The sequence below is a fragment of the Nansenia antarctica genome, assembly GCF_963989245.1.
Source record: "Nansenia antarctica genome assembly, chromosome: 7".
In the NCBI taxonomy this organism is placed as follows: domain Eukaryota; kingdom Metazoa; phylum Chordata; class Actinopteri; order Argentiniformes; family Microstomatidae; genus Nansenia; species Nansenia antarctica.
In genome coordinates this window covers 7,347,860-7,362,472 of record NC_137677.1, presented here as the reverse complement: position 1 = coordinate 7,362,472, position 14,613 = coordinate 7,347,860, and the positions used below count along the sequence as shown (strand labels likewise).

General features: G+C 41.6%; 2 protein-coding genes across 2 annotated transcripts; one reads left to right on the top strand and one right to left on the bottom strand.

Annotated features, from left to right (window-relative positions):
• Positions 1 to 413: 413 nt before the first annotated feature.
• micos13 (mitochondrial contact site and cristae organizing system subunit 13) lies at positions 414 to 3,376 on the bottom strand. Its single transcript, XM_080536110.1, has 4 exons — positions 3,222 to 3,376; positions 2,404 to 2,560; positions 2,044 to 2,095; positions 414 to 1,058 (listed from the first exon to the last, which is right to left on the bottom strand). The coding sequence occupies exons 1-4, from the start codon at positions 3,248 to 3,250 to the stop codon at positions 961 to 963; spliced, it is 336 nt and encodes a 111-aa protein (XP_080392236.1). The 5' UTR covers positions 3,251 to 3,376; the 3' UTR covers positions 414 to 960.
• Positions 3,377 to 4,057: 681 nt separating this feature from the next.
• Positions 4,058 to 10,071, top strand: hsd11b1la (hydroxysteroid (11-beta) dehydrogenase 1-like a). The gene is made up of 6 exons (XM_080535866.1): positions 4,058 to 4,247; positions 5,999 to 6,129; positions 6,833 to 7,036; positions 7,216 to 7,309; positions 8,074 to 8,239; positions 8,808 to 10,071. Exons 1-6 carry the CDS (start codon positions 4,166 to 4,168, stop codon positions 8,989 to 8,991), a joined length of 861 nt encoding a protein of 286 aa, XP_080391992.1. The 5' UTR covers positions 4,058 to 4,165; the 3' UTR covers positions 8,992 to 10,071.
• The last annotated feature ends 4,542 nt before the right edge of the window (positions 10,072 to 14,613 follow it).

Genomic DNA, 14,613 nt, shown 5'->3' with positions numbered 1-14,613 from the left:
CCAGTTGTGCTGTGGTGTGTTTCTATGTACAGTAGAAGGAATTCCTAAAGATTGTGTGCACTCTTCTGTTACCTTCATCCTTCATGGTTGACTCCTCCCACATCTGGAGTTGACTCCTCCCCCAGGTCTGGAGTTGTAGCATTCACCAACTACTTGTGTCATTGTTCTGTCATGAGTAATAACGTTTTTTTTGCACATTTCTTTCCTCTGCATTTTATTTAATTAACTAAATGTAGATTCAGAACAAGTGTATTGGGAAAAGTTGTAACTGTCAACAATGCAAGCACAGGAGTCAAGAGGATGTTGAGGCATATAGTAGTGTATTTTTATATTTAATAATGACCCTACCTTACGTTAGTTCATGTATGCAACTAACAAGTAATAAAGCAAATAATTTCATCAAATTATTCAGTTCATAAGATGTTTAATAGGTTTATTTTACACTCATAAATGGTGAACTTAAATATATACAAAACAATAGACATTCTTGCTGTATAAAACATGGGGGGAGACAGATGGTGTAACGACTCGGGTCAAAGCCAGAACATTTACAATATATTAGCGGTTTTGAGAAATAAAAATTGTAAAATGAACAACTTCTACGTACACAAAACACACGATACAGCTAAACATGTCCATGGTGGGAGCTATTGGTTCGCTAAAGCCGACTTATTATTTTCAACACAACTGAAAGAACACTTTTGGTTACAGCAGTTTTGCTCAACATTAGGCCTAATTCCTTGGAGGTTATCTTACATTTCTATTTCAATTACAACGCATTCAAATCCAGCAAGTGACTTTTAGGGAGGGTGTTCCTTCTTTCCCTCAGTGTAGTGGGGATATAACATTGGAACTGGCTGTGTCCATCTGAAAGTTAGGATTGCAATTGTGATTGCGGAGACCCGTCCAAAACAAAAGTCGATTTTTCAATCTGGTAGTTCTAAGAAGTCTAGGAAGTTTTCATTTGGCGAGATTCTTCATGTACTGCACGCCAGTAGTAGCGTATTCACCCGCTCTTGTAGGGGCCACTGAGAGAGCGGATATTGATTGCTGCACCCCTGAAATGAAACGAGACAGATATTAAAGAAACCGGTCCATTACAATAGAACACAGGCTATACCCAGTCATTAGTGATGGCGAGATGAAGCCGATGCTTCGGAGCGTTTGTCGAGTAACAGAGGCAGATTTTTGTGAAGCTCGTAACGAGGCGTGTGTTGATGACGTATATGGTAAGAGCGAAGCTTCGCCTTCCGGCCGTACCACGTGACCGATTCGGGAAGTGGCTCATTTTGGAATGTGCTACCGTTATACGAAACAGCGCCCCCTCCGCCTCCTCCTCCTCGTCATCACAACCCCCCATATCAGAAGCTTCACAGCCTGTGACTCAAGGTAATGTATACTGGATACATTCTAATTGTCTTATTGTATATATTCACTGACACTGACAGCCTGTTTGTCTGTTTTAGGTAACAAACTGTGGCGTCGTTTAGACACCACAGTCCTGCAGGCGAGGACCCAAAATGTAACTGCAGACGCAACAGTGGAGGTCCATACCGACCTGGCTGAACCAAACATCGAAAGGATGCAGAACCCCCTACAGTATTGGGAAGAACACAAACATGTGTATCCTAATTTGTATAAACTTGCCGTTAATTATCTATGTACCCCAGCTTCATCTGTGCCCTGTGAAAGGATATTTTCAAAAGCAGGTGAAATCGTCTCAAAAAAAAGAAACCGCCTGAAGCCCAGCACTGTGGAGAAATTGTTATTTTTAAATAAAAATGAAAAAAATTAATAAAATGTTGTTGTTCCTAGTAACACAAGCACATTTATTCAATTCAAAGCTTCACAAAGCCACGGTGTCATCATCACTCTGCCTGCTAGACATTTATTGTCCACTTGATGGCGCAGTAGAGCAAATGAAGCAACATGAAGCTTCGGTCCATGTGTGACGCAATTTGATGGAAAGCTTCAACAGTTCAAGAAGCTTCATCTCGCCATCACTACCAGTCATTTAGTGGAGAGGACAACAATTCTCCTTACCAGAGTTCCATGAATCAAGTGGGGCGAATGCAACTTTAGGCATAGCTGGGAGCTGAAATAGACAGAACATATATTGCTTAGTGATCAACCCCCTCACACAAACACAATTGCCAGTGTATATGTTACGGTACATGTGGGAATACGGTACATGTGGGAAAACTAGGGTTATGGTTAGGGTTAAGGTTAGGGGTAGGGTTAGGGTTAAGGTTAGACATGCCAGCATGTACCAAGTCACCCTAGCACCTAACCCTAACCTTAGTTTTCCCACATGTACCGTATTCCCACATGTACCGTAACATATACACTCTATTGTATCACAGGGAAATAATTCTATAATTAATAGAGAACATTGTTAGCTACCTCCAGACCAAAATACTTCATCCACTCATCCACAGCTGGGGGGATAGCAGCTTTCGCCTTGCCCAGGACCTCTGAGCCCTGTTCACTCCCCCCTAACAGTCCTGAGTCGTAGGCAACATACAGGGCACCTCCTGCAATGGTCACCTTTGTGGCCAACCTGGAAAAGACAAGAAGGGTTGTTGGGACAGTGAGATTATTATATCAATTAAAAACCATGCAGTGTGAAACACTATGCTATTATTATTATTACTATGGCATATGCATATCAACAGCTGACATTACAGCAATTTAGAATAAGAAATACACATTCGAAGAGGTTATCAAGCCACATCTGACAACATTTCGTGAGTTTAGAATGATAAGGTTCTATCTCCGTTTAGAATGATAAGGTTCTATCTCCGTTTAGAATGATAAGGTTCTATCTCCGTTTAGAATGATAAGGTTCTATCTCCGTTTAGGGCAGTTCAGAGATATTGAGCGTCAAAGTTTTTACATTCCATTATGTTTTGTGAGATGGAACCTTTGTATTTTATTAATTACTAACTCAAAAATGTCAACATTTAAAAAAATAACACCACACAGGCATTAATAAACACCTAATGGATCAGATTATGTAAAAAACTCAATTTTGACAAAAATGGAGATAGAACCTTATAATTCTAACGTCACGATATTAAGTATAACGTCCAAATTCAAGCCAACATCCTAGCTAGCTTGCTAGCTAAGCAGGGCTATGCCAACCTGCTCTCTCTGGCTTGACAGCTAGCTATGTAGCTAGCCTAATGCTATTGGGGAAAGCAATGAAAGAAAACACTTACTTAAGAACCGGCAAAAGCTTGGCAGCCATAATGTCCTAATCTATCTAATCTAGTGAGATGTGTAACACAAATATCCGGTGTGTGATTTCTGTGAAATTAGATGTTTAAACTTCCAACAGCCAGGATGAAATGAAACGAGCTTGTTGACACCGGGGCTAGCTAGCTACATTGAAGGGCAATCCTGTCAGCGTCAGGGAGTGTCGATAAAGTTTTGAAGATTTGAAGACAGAGAGCGAACAGCTGATTCGCAAGAAAACTACACATATATTTTTTAAACTTTATAATATTTGTATTGTAATAATTATTATAATTATGTAATTGTTATTTGTAATAATATTTGTATTTCCAGTGTATACTTTACATGATTTATGCTGGAGAAATGCAAGGAAGGAACGGATGCAAGGACATTCTTCATGACGTCAGAATGATCGTTTTAACCATACTTTGATTCAAAGCTATTAAAAAAGCTATTAAAGTGTTTGTTTACAATGGAGTAAAACAAGCGAATATTTTAATTGAACTAGAGAGGTACACTTTTTCTGTGGAAATGGTGAAGTGTGCTTGCCCCGAAAACCCATATCAGGGTATTTAAACCCAAGTATAAATGCACATCCCTTGATAGTGAAAGTGTAAGTTAAAAGCTTAACATTATTGTGTGTGAGTGTGAGTCCCCACCCCACCTGATCGTTGCTACATGCTCCTACGTTTTCAACATTTCACAACAGTTTATGAATGCAGATTACAAATGCTGCAATCTAATAGGCTGGTGGAGGTTGACATGTAGGCTGGTTGAAGACTACTTTGGCCCAGAACTGGTTTAACAGTGTAGAAAAATACTTTGCAGTTTGCAGAGAGCTGGAGAGAGTATTTATTTATATATGTATATATTGATGCATTAGAAACTACTTTTAGCGGCATAATCCATTGACTACTGCAGTCAGAACATGAAACTTTGGTCTAAAGTAGCTATAGTTGTTATAGCTGTTTACTTTGGTGACTTATGGATTACACTCACCTTTGATGCAGGTAAGAGTATGTTTGATGAGTGTGTCCTATGCTGTTTGTGACCATGTGTCATGAGTTTCCTTGTATTGTCAAAGAACAAATGCCTTATTCTGTTTGCCATGTGTTATTGTGAGATAGTACATATTGATAGGCCAGGGTCCTATGGAGAATGCAAGGTAGCAGCAATGTTGCATGGCTGTTACAGTGTTAGTAAACCTCTGTCTGATGCCATTGATCAGACTAAAAACCCATCATATTGCCTTTAAATGACTAAATAATGATTAAAGCACTTTGAGCTGCAACGTTTGCAGGAAAAGCGCTATTCAAATAAAGTTATTATTATTATTATTAATGCTAAAGGAAGACAGGTCTTGACAGAAACATATTTCAGTGGAATTATTATTTATTCAGTGGTACATCCTAGTGGAAAACAGGTGCGCAACCCCCCTATTGGAGAACAATGTAGCCTATTGGCAGTGAATTACTATAATACTAGCCTAGGAACAGTAAAGGTTTCTTATTTATTGTAGAAAAAAAGAAGAAGTGTGACTGCTCTTGATTGTGCAGCCTAGTATCATCGTGTGTCAAATTGTTTATCAATTGCCTGACAGGGCTGTCTCTTGTGACGGGTGATCTCTTCCAATCATAAGGAAGGCATTCATTCATCAAGTGGGCTTTTCACAGTGCAATCTACTTGAGGTTAACTAGTATAGGTCTTATTGAAATGCATTGCAGTATTCAAGTTCAAGGGTCAGTGTTGTATGATAGGCTACAGTATGTATTGTAGGCTATATCATAATTGCATAATTGCTTAAATGATTATTTCCCCCATAATGTCCCTCAGTGATGATACGCTTATCAGCCAAGATTGGTATAAACGACTGGATGAGACAGTGTTGCCTGTAAGGTGATAAGCATTATAGGAGATAAGAGTGATAAGATAATACACATATATAGGCCTATACATAATATACACGTATGCTTCACACACTGCGATGCCCAGTAAAGTTGTGTACATTACGCACAGTACAGTGTGGTGTTGATAAAGTGGATGAACCTCTGTGCACGTATTCAGTGCAACAATAAAAACAAATCTTCTGGTTTAACTGGTTTATTAAGCGGTGCAAACGTCTGACTTAACTGGGTCATCCATTCAAACAGCCTTTATCAGAGCGATACACAGACAGTAGATAGTGATATGAAGATGTGCTCTAGCTGTATTATTGCAATGATTATTGGATGAGTCTGAGTATGAATAAGTAGGAAGTGAAATATTAAATGGGCTGATGTGGAGCTGGCTGTAGTTCTTTTCTCTGAATGACTGTTATATGAATGACTGTTATATGAATGACTTATATGAATGACTGTTATATGAATGACTGTTATATGAATGACTGTTATATGCATATTTAACCGTTTCTGGAGTATAAAGGGAATCCTCATTCACAAAGTGAAAGCATTGCATTTGTTGGTTGCGTTACTTTCTAACAAGCCTTTATCCGTTAGTCTATTAAGTAGGATAAGTAGTGTTATATGACATGTTTTCGTGCCATTGTAAACCCTTTGTATACATGTATGTAAGATCATGTATTATAGACTGTCTGAGTCATATTCAGATATGTTGAAAATAATGATTCATATCAATCTAGGTCCTAGATGGACAGAATAGGCCTAGATTCTAGGAGAATATCAGTAGGAGAATACCAGTAGGCCTATTCTGTCCATCATGTTTCAACTACTACTGAATGACTTTTAATATGTCTGGTTTCCAGAGTCTCTAAAAGGTGCCAGGGTCCTGATAACTGGTGCCAGTACGGGGATAGGTGAACAAATGGCCTATCACTACTCCCGTATGGGGGCTCAGGTGGTCATCACAGCCAGAAGGGAGAAGGCTCTACAGCAGGTTAGTGACCTTGCACTCAGGTGGTGTGTTCTGATGTCATCATCTACAATCAATAGGTTTTTTTTGGGTCATTTCTTCTAAAACGTCCTTCTTCTAGCACGACGACTGCCAATGGCCCCAGGCCTGAGAATAGATCACTTTGTCCTGCTATGACTGGTGGATAGATGATTCACTTACTTAGTCAAGACAAGGCAAGAAGGCAAGTTTATTTGTATAGCACATGTCATACAACAGGGGCAATTCAAAGTGCTTTACATGCATTATTTAAAAATACAGCAAGAGGAGCATAAGAAAATAAAAATGACAATGAATAAAAGCAAATATAAGAAGTAAATAGATAAAACATTTAAAAAGACAATAGTTAATGGAAAAAAAGACATTGATAGAAGTGTTTGTGTTTAATCATAACTGGTGCAAAACATGAAGGTTTTTAGCTTAGATTTAAATATTTTAAGGGTTTGGGCCTGTTTGATTTCTTCAGGGAGTTTGTTCCAGGAGCATGCAGCAGCATGACTGAAAGCGGCTGCACCGTGTTTTGTTTTTACTCTTTTTTGGAATTATTAGCAGATTTGTCTCAGCTGACCTAGTCAAATGTATTTGTTGTAAGTCGTATTGGATAAAGGCCGTCTGCTAAATGCCCAAAATGTAAATATTAAATGGTATTCAGTTGCGACATGGTGATGCTATGATTGGCTGTTTACAGGTGGTAGAGAAGTGCCAGAGTTTGGGCGCCCAGAAAGCTCTGTACGTGGTAGGAGACATGGCCGACCCGTCTGACCCAGAGAGTGTGGTGAGCTTTGCTGTGGACCAGCTGGGAGGCCTGGACTACCTGGTGTTGAACCACATAGGACCCTCCCCGTTCGCCATGTGGGACGGAGACGTGGAGCACACCCGCTGGTTGATGCAGGTGTGTTGTCTTGATCACAGTGTTTTAGGTACTACAGTGTTCTAGGTACGAAACAAACCAGGAAGTTGAGGTGTAAAGCTGCCATATTGGTTTATTTTCCCCCTGTACTGTACAGAACATCAGGGTTTCCATATCTCCTCATTGGTTTGGTATGCTCTTTTAATCTATCTTCTTCCCAGGTAAATTTCCACAGCTATCTGCAGATGGCAGCTAAAGGTCTGCCCATCCTGGAGCAGAGTAAGGGATCCATCGTGGTTGTCTCCTCCATGTTGGGTGAGTCTATGGAGCATTAGTAGTAATGACCCTGGACTGTCAAACCAGCTGCTAGAGGATGAAAGAAGCCTTATTTGCAATGACTGTCTTCAGAGATGGAATTTAAGGATTTTGGGCACTAGCCAGTCGGGCAGTAGGCTGCAATTTCTAGATAATAATAATAATAATAATAATAATAATAATAAATACATATACATACATAATATAATGAATATATGATCTGCTACACAGTTTGTATTTCCCATAAATGTACAGCTACATAACTTTGTGACTATTCAGTTATGACTACTTACTTAGCTGTTCTTTTGGAATCAGAACACACAATTCTCACTGGCCCAAGTGGCTATTTGGTCACATTTTACACAAGCCAGCTTTGAACAAAATACTAGCCTCAGGTTAGCGGGCTAGCTTCATTTCCATCCCTGATGGTGATATTTGATTGTTGCTAGTGTTCTACTAAATGTCTTCAATGCTAACGTCTATAACTGGTTGACTAATCGTGAGCTTAGAATGATAAGGTTCTATCTCCGTTTAGGGTAGTTCAGAGATATTGAGCGTCAAAAGTTTTAACATTCCATTATGTTTGGTGAGATGGAACCTTTGTATTTTATGAATTACTAACTAAAAAATGTCAACATTTAAAAAATAACATCACCCAGGCATTAATAAACACCTAATGGATCAGATTATGTAAAAAAAACTAAATGTTGACAAAAATGGGGATAGAACCTTATAATTCTAACGTCATGCTTTGGTCCCCCCAGGTAAGATGTCCAGTCCATTCGTGGCCCCCTACACAGCTACCAAGTTTGCCCTGAACGGTTTCTTCGGGACTCTGCAGCACGAGCTGTACATGAAGGGCAGCAACGTGTCCGTCTCCATAGTGATCCTGGGCCTGATAGATACCGACAGCGCTATGGAGAAAGTCAAGTGAGCTAGCTCAATATAACTGTGATGTGTTTACCTAGGCCCAGTTCACTACTTGAGAACTTAAAGGTTAAATCCATTTTGCAAAGCAAATGAATGATAAAACGGTACTCAATGATTGGCAAAATTTTCTTGATCTTCTCAGGAGCTCAAAAAGCTTCATATATGGACTGAGCACCCCCTTCAGTGGCCCAATTGAAATAAAAATGAAAAACTCTTGAGTTTTAAGCGCTTAAACATACATTTTGCAAAGCAAATTAATGATAAAACGGTACTCAATAATTGGCAACATTTTCTTGATCTCAGGATCTCAAAAAGCTTCATATATGGACTGAGCACCCCCTTCAGTGGCCCAATTGAAATACAAATTAAAAACTCTTGAGTTTTAAGCGCTTAAACATACATTTTTGCAAAGCAAATTAATGATAAAACGGTACTCAATAATTGGCAACATTTTCTTGATCTCAGGAGCTCAAAAAGCTTCATATATGGACTGAGCACCCCCTTCAGTGGCCCAATTGAAATAAAAATTAAAAAGTTTTAATTTACAGTACCCTCTTTTGCCCTCCAGGGGGGTCATCAACATCCCGGCCTATCCTGCCAGTGAGGCAGCGCTGCACATCATCAAAGCAGGGGCCACTCGACAGCCTGAGTCCTTCTACCCCTGGTTCGTCTACCCAGGCTCCCTCTTCAGAGACTGGTTCACCTTCTTTAAGGACCTGACTATCCGCCACTCTTACAATTATCAACCGTAAACATCATGCATGGTGTCAATTGAAACACAACTTGACTTAACTTCACTTCACAGACATTGGAACACTTTTCAACACTGTTGTATTATTTGCATTCAACGTCATACGTTTTGACGTGAACGTGAACTGTTTTTGTTCTCACTGAGGTACACTTTGTGTACTTGGTGTGGTTTCGGTCATTGCATTTTTATTATACCCCCACTCTCTTGGGTATTTTCTGTTAATTTTTACATGTTTCTTATGCACTTTGAACTTTGAACTCTTTTAACACACTTTTTACATTGCGTGTGGCTTACAAAGTCCAGTATTTCTTGACTGTTGACCTTGTGAACACTACATATCACCCTATCATCAATGAACCGTTTGATAGGTTGACCACAGGAGGGCAGTAGTCCCCAAGTAATAACACAAAGCAGTAGAGGCATTTCAAACTGCAAACTGCAGCCACCAAAACCAAAACATTGTCAAATACAACAGCCTAAAATGGTCTTTCCCTCCTCCCAATATGCATACATGATACTTGAACACACCATCATCATAATTGCCGAAACATCATATTCTAGCTGAAGAGCATTTTCAGAGTAACCTGTGTGAACAACAGTTCGAGGGGCCTCTTGCACTTACTTTAAATCACAGTGAACACCCTCCACTCCCTCCTCCACTACCACTACCCCTCCCCGCCCCCCCTTCGACTCTGTGCCATTGGTGTTCACAGTAGGCTCCGTTGCGTCCTGCGGAGAGGGGGGTAGAGCCACATATAGGAGGGGGTGGTCCCCGCTGTGCACTGGTGTCATTGTTCATCATTCCTCAGCGCCTGCAGCCCTCCTGATCCATCTTGGTGGTCCAATGGATTAACATACAGAAACTCTGCAAAAGACTGGTACACTCTACTGTTAGTAGGAACCTTGTTTTTCTGACGTGAAGGTTAAAACACGGTAAAGAAGCTAGCCGAAGATCACTGTAGCGTAGCCTGCGTGTTCTTGTTCTCGTGTGCTGTTTTCTTTTCCTATCTAGGTCTTTTTTGATGTAGTTGGCTGATTGGAAGAAGTGACCACATCTGTCTTGTCATGTTCGTCTGCAACTCTGCATCATAAAAGAAAAATTGAAATGGTTTTGGCCTATTCCGAATTCTGGGTCATTGTCTGAGAATCCGTTTCGTATTGTGAGAAGATAGTTATAGATCGTACTGTTCTTGTGGGGAATGTTAAAAACACACACACACAGACACACACACACACACACACACACACACACGGTGGGGCCTCCTGGGGAAGGGAGCAGGCACCGCCTGGGAGAGCAGCCAGTAACACCTGCAACAGATTAGTGCTCTTAATGCTTGGTAATAAATCCCCTCACCCTCCTGTAGCATCACGACCAAGCACAGGGCCTGGGCAGAGAGATACACACACACACACATGGGTAACACACCCCAGTCACACACTGACTGACACACACACACACACACATGGGTAACACACCCCAGTCACACACTGACTGACACACACACACACACACACACATGGGTAACACACCCCAGTCACACACTGACTGACACACACACACACACACACACACACACACACATGGGTAACACACTGACTGACACACACACACACACACACATATACACACATACACACACACACACACACACACACATGGGTAACACACCCCAGTCACACACTGACTGACACACACACACACACACACACACACACACACACACACACATGGGTAACACACCCCAGTCACACACTGACACACACACACACACACACATACACACACACACACACAAACATACACGCACACAAACACACATAAACACACGCACACACACAAAAACACAAACACACACACACACACACACACATGGGTAACACACCCCAGTCACACACTGACTGACACACACACACACACACACACACACACACACACACACACACACACACAACGTGTATGTGCGAGAGAGAGAGAGAGAGAGAGAGAGAGAGAGAGAGAGAGAGAGAGAGAGAGAGAGAGAGAAAGAGAAAGAGAGACACCCAGTCCAACTCAATCTCAGTCCTGGGCCCGCCATCCATGCTTTGTTAAGTCAAACTCCAGCAGTAGAACCCAACGTTATTGATTGTGTATCTTGGAGACTTTTCCCCAGTGTTGAGACTGAGGCCCTAGACCTAGGCCGAGATCAAACGCTCTCATCATGACTGCTAACAGTCAAGGCCAAGACCGAAGCTGAGGCCCGCTGCCTCATTACTGACTACAGAGAAACTTCAGAGGTGCCACTCTACTTATCCAACTCTCTCCTGGATCAAACGGCTGGACTTGTTTAAGATCAGGAGGTGTTTCCAAGTGACTTAACAATCAAATATAGGAAGGGCTAAGCTAAGTACAGTCCTTCTTTCAGGGTTCCCGCGCTGGTCTTAAAAAGCCTTTAAGTCTAAAATCCAGCAATCCGGTTTATAAGGACTAAAAAGGTCTCAAGTTTCAGTTATTAGGTCTAAAACATGAGGTGCTAGGTCTAAAAAATGAGATTAGCTTGTCCTGCAAGGAGATCAGTCTGACCACATGTATTTACGTGGAAATTAATCAAGCCGGAAGCGAAAAAATGCCAATTCGCTGCCTAAAAAGGTCTTAAATTTGACTTGTAGGAACCCTGTTCTTTACACTACACCTGCATGTGTTCATACAATAGACTGTATAGGATGCATATTACTGTACTATAAAGCTCATGTGGATACTGATGTGTTTTGATGTGTGCTGCTGTGTCTTACTGTCAACGGCATGGAAATGACATCTTTGTGTGGAGAAATTGAGGCATGTCGAGGTAAATAGCGAAAATAAACGTTGAACATTGAGGAAATGACATGTGATGTAGCTAAGTGTAACTCGACAGATAACATATGTGCCGATATTTATGGCTGTACCACCGAGCTGCTGAGAAAGCAGAAATGTCACGTTAAAACCCATAAATAATCATCCGTCCATTAAAAGGAGTGTGGTGCACCTCAGCCGTCATGCGCTCATCTCAGTTTATGGGATCGCTTCGCCCTGGGTGTTTGAGCACAAAGGACGCCACGCCACTATTCTTCATCCGGTTGCCGTCACCAGCTCTGGTGAGCATCAGAGGAAGGATGGCCATCGTTGGTTAGCTCATGCTGTGTGTGTGTGTGTGTGTGTGTGTGTGTGTGTGTGTGTGCGTGTGTGTGTGTGTGTGTGTGTGTGCGAGCATGCGTGCAGTTGCCCCATTGCATTGCGTGTGTGTGTGTGTGTTTGTGTGTGTGCATGTGTGCATGCGTGTGTGTGTGTACGCGGTTGCCTGATTGCATTGCAGCATTTGTGTGTGTGTGTGTGTGTCTGTGTGTGTGTGCATGCACATGTGTGTTTGCGTACGTGTGTGTGTGTGTATACAGTATACTGTATATACCTTTATATGTGTGTGTGTGTGTGTGTGTGTGTGTGTGTGTGTCTGTGTGTGTTTCTGTGTGTGCGTGCGTGTGTGTGTGTGTGCGCGGTTGCCTGGTTGCATTGCAGTGTGTGTGTGTGTGTGTGTGTGTGTGTGGCATTTATCATCCGTGGCTTGGAGAATGGGTGGCCTACTGGTGAGAATGGGCCTCATGAATCTCCTCTCCTCTCTCAAGGTGGAGGCGAGGGGTTGGAGAAGGGGAGGGTGATGGCAAGTAAATCAGTGGAAAGCGCTGATGTACAGTAAAGCTCCTCTCCTCTGCTGATGTACAGTAGGGCTGCGCTGCTATCTCCTCGGTGGAGGTCCCTGTTGTAAGACACATGCTCATATCTAATCCCAGCAGTAGACTTTGTCATGCTGTGTGGCAGAATCATCTATGCTAGAGAGGGTGGGGGTAGTGGTGCTCTAGTGGATAAGTGAGTTGGACTTGTGATCGGAAGGTTGTGAGTTCAAATCCCGCCTGAAACCACACCACTACTTGCGTGCCCTTGAGTAAGGCACTTAGCCCTCAGTTACTCCAGGGGGAATGTCTCCGTAATTCGTAACTGTAAATCGCTTTGGATTAAAAGCGTCTGCTAAATGGCAAAATTAATTAATTAATTAATTAATTAAATTAGTGAGCTCCCTACATGCCCTGGGCCTACGCACATTTGTGACAGCAGCTGGCGAAACTGGGAACAAGTCGGCAACCAACTAAATGTTTGTATTGTGAAAAATGCAACATTGTTGAAAATCAATGACACACTCACTCGCTAGTCAAGCCAAAATATTGCAATGCAATGAATTAGAGACGTAATCTCCACTACTACCGAGTCAGGGTAGAGTACTAGGGATTACTCACCAAATCCATTGCATTGCAATGTCTTGGCTTGACTAGCGAGTGTGTCATTGGTTGATTGATTATTTAAATGTTTCTGAATAAAACATTTCGATTGGTTGCCAACGTGTTCCCGCTTTCACCAGCTGCTGTCAGGGGTGCAAACTTGTTTACGTTTTTATCTCAAAATATGTCATCCATGTGAATTGTGTAGATCTGCAAAATAAATATTTTGTGTGGGGAGGGAGGGTAAACTGTTTTTGAAGTAATTCTGCAGGTGTTAAGGTCAGGGCTGCCGCTACTTACACATGCATCATTGTTAGACCACCGTTAGTGCTAGCGATATCTATTTAACACCATTCATGCTAGTGCTATCCCCCCCCCCTAAGGTTAGCCGCAAAAAAAAAAATGGGTCACCTTTTTGGGCCATCACCAGTTTGCACCCCTGATAACAGAAGCTATATCAAGAGACATGTGAAATATACAGTATGCTCAATGGTAGTAATTTATAATTTTACACTGGTTGCATCAACTTTTATGATTCAGCTTCATTGTACATCATCATAACCTCAGTCCCCATTACTACTGCAAACAAACCCTTGCAAATGCAGGCAGGTATACCCCTGCCAGGTCATACCTTGTGTGTTAGATTCAAATTGTCTTTGAGAAAGACTAGGGTCTTGAAAAGAGAATTCTACCTGAGCCTTCTTGACTTTCCATTTAGTTAATGTGAATGTTAGTTTCTCTCAACTTTAGCATAATAACCCTGCAAAAATTGTAATTCAAACAATGTTTGTTTGAGGCATATCTGTTAAGTAACTTGGATTGCAGAGATGGGTGTTCGGCCTAAGAGAACACAGTCACGGTAAACAGTTTTCGAAGTAATTCTGCAGGTGTTAAGGTCAGGGCTGCCGCTACTTACACACGCATCATTGTTAGACCACCGTTAGTGCTAGCGATATCTATTTAACACCATTAGTGCTAGCGCTATCCCCCCTAAGGTTAGCCACAAAAAAATGTGTCACCTTTTTGGGCCATCACCAGTTTGCACCCCTGTGCTGTCACATTTTCTATGAAGCTTGCCTACCTATAGTAGTGTTGACTACCAAGGCCTACAAGGCTTGTGTTGCCTGGTGGTGTTGCTCACCATAGGATCATTTTATGGGATTGGACCTTTTTCTCAGGAAGCAGAAGGTTCAGCCTAGTTTGGGTTATGATAATGCTCATCTTAATGGTGCTGTGAAAAAGTTGATCACACGTACAGTATATTCTCTGCTAGTTCTGGATAGAAACTCTTCATTGTGCCTTCACTGTGAATCCCACAGCACATTAAAAGATGTCATCC

Bases quoted from the DNA above. Each gene is read 5' to 3' on its own strand.
- hsd11b1la (XM_080535866.1), top strand. From the start codon at position 4,166: ATGAAACTTTGGTCTAAAGTAGCTATAGTTGTTATAGCTGTTTACTTT. The intron at 4,248-5,998 runs GTAAGAGTATGT...TCTGGTTTCCAG, and splicing joins TACACTCACCTTTGATGCAG to AGTCTCTAAAAGGTGCCAGG. The intron at 8,240-8,807 runs GTGAGCTAGCTC...TTTGCCCTCCAG, and splicing joins AGCGCTATGGAGAAAGTCAA to GGGGGTCATCAACATCCCGG.
- micos13 (XM_080536110.1), bottom strand. From the start codon at position 3,250: ATGGCTGCCAAGCTTTTGCCGGTTCTTAA. The intron at 2,096-2,403 runs GTAGCTAACAAT...TGTCTATTTCAG, and splicing joins TGAAGTATTTTGGTCTGGAG to CTCCCAGCTATGCCTAAAGT. The intron at 1,059-2,043 runs GTAAGGAGAATT...GTTTCATTTCAG, and splicing joins ACTTGATTCATGGAACTCTG to GGGTGCAGCAATCAATATCC.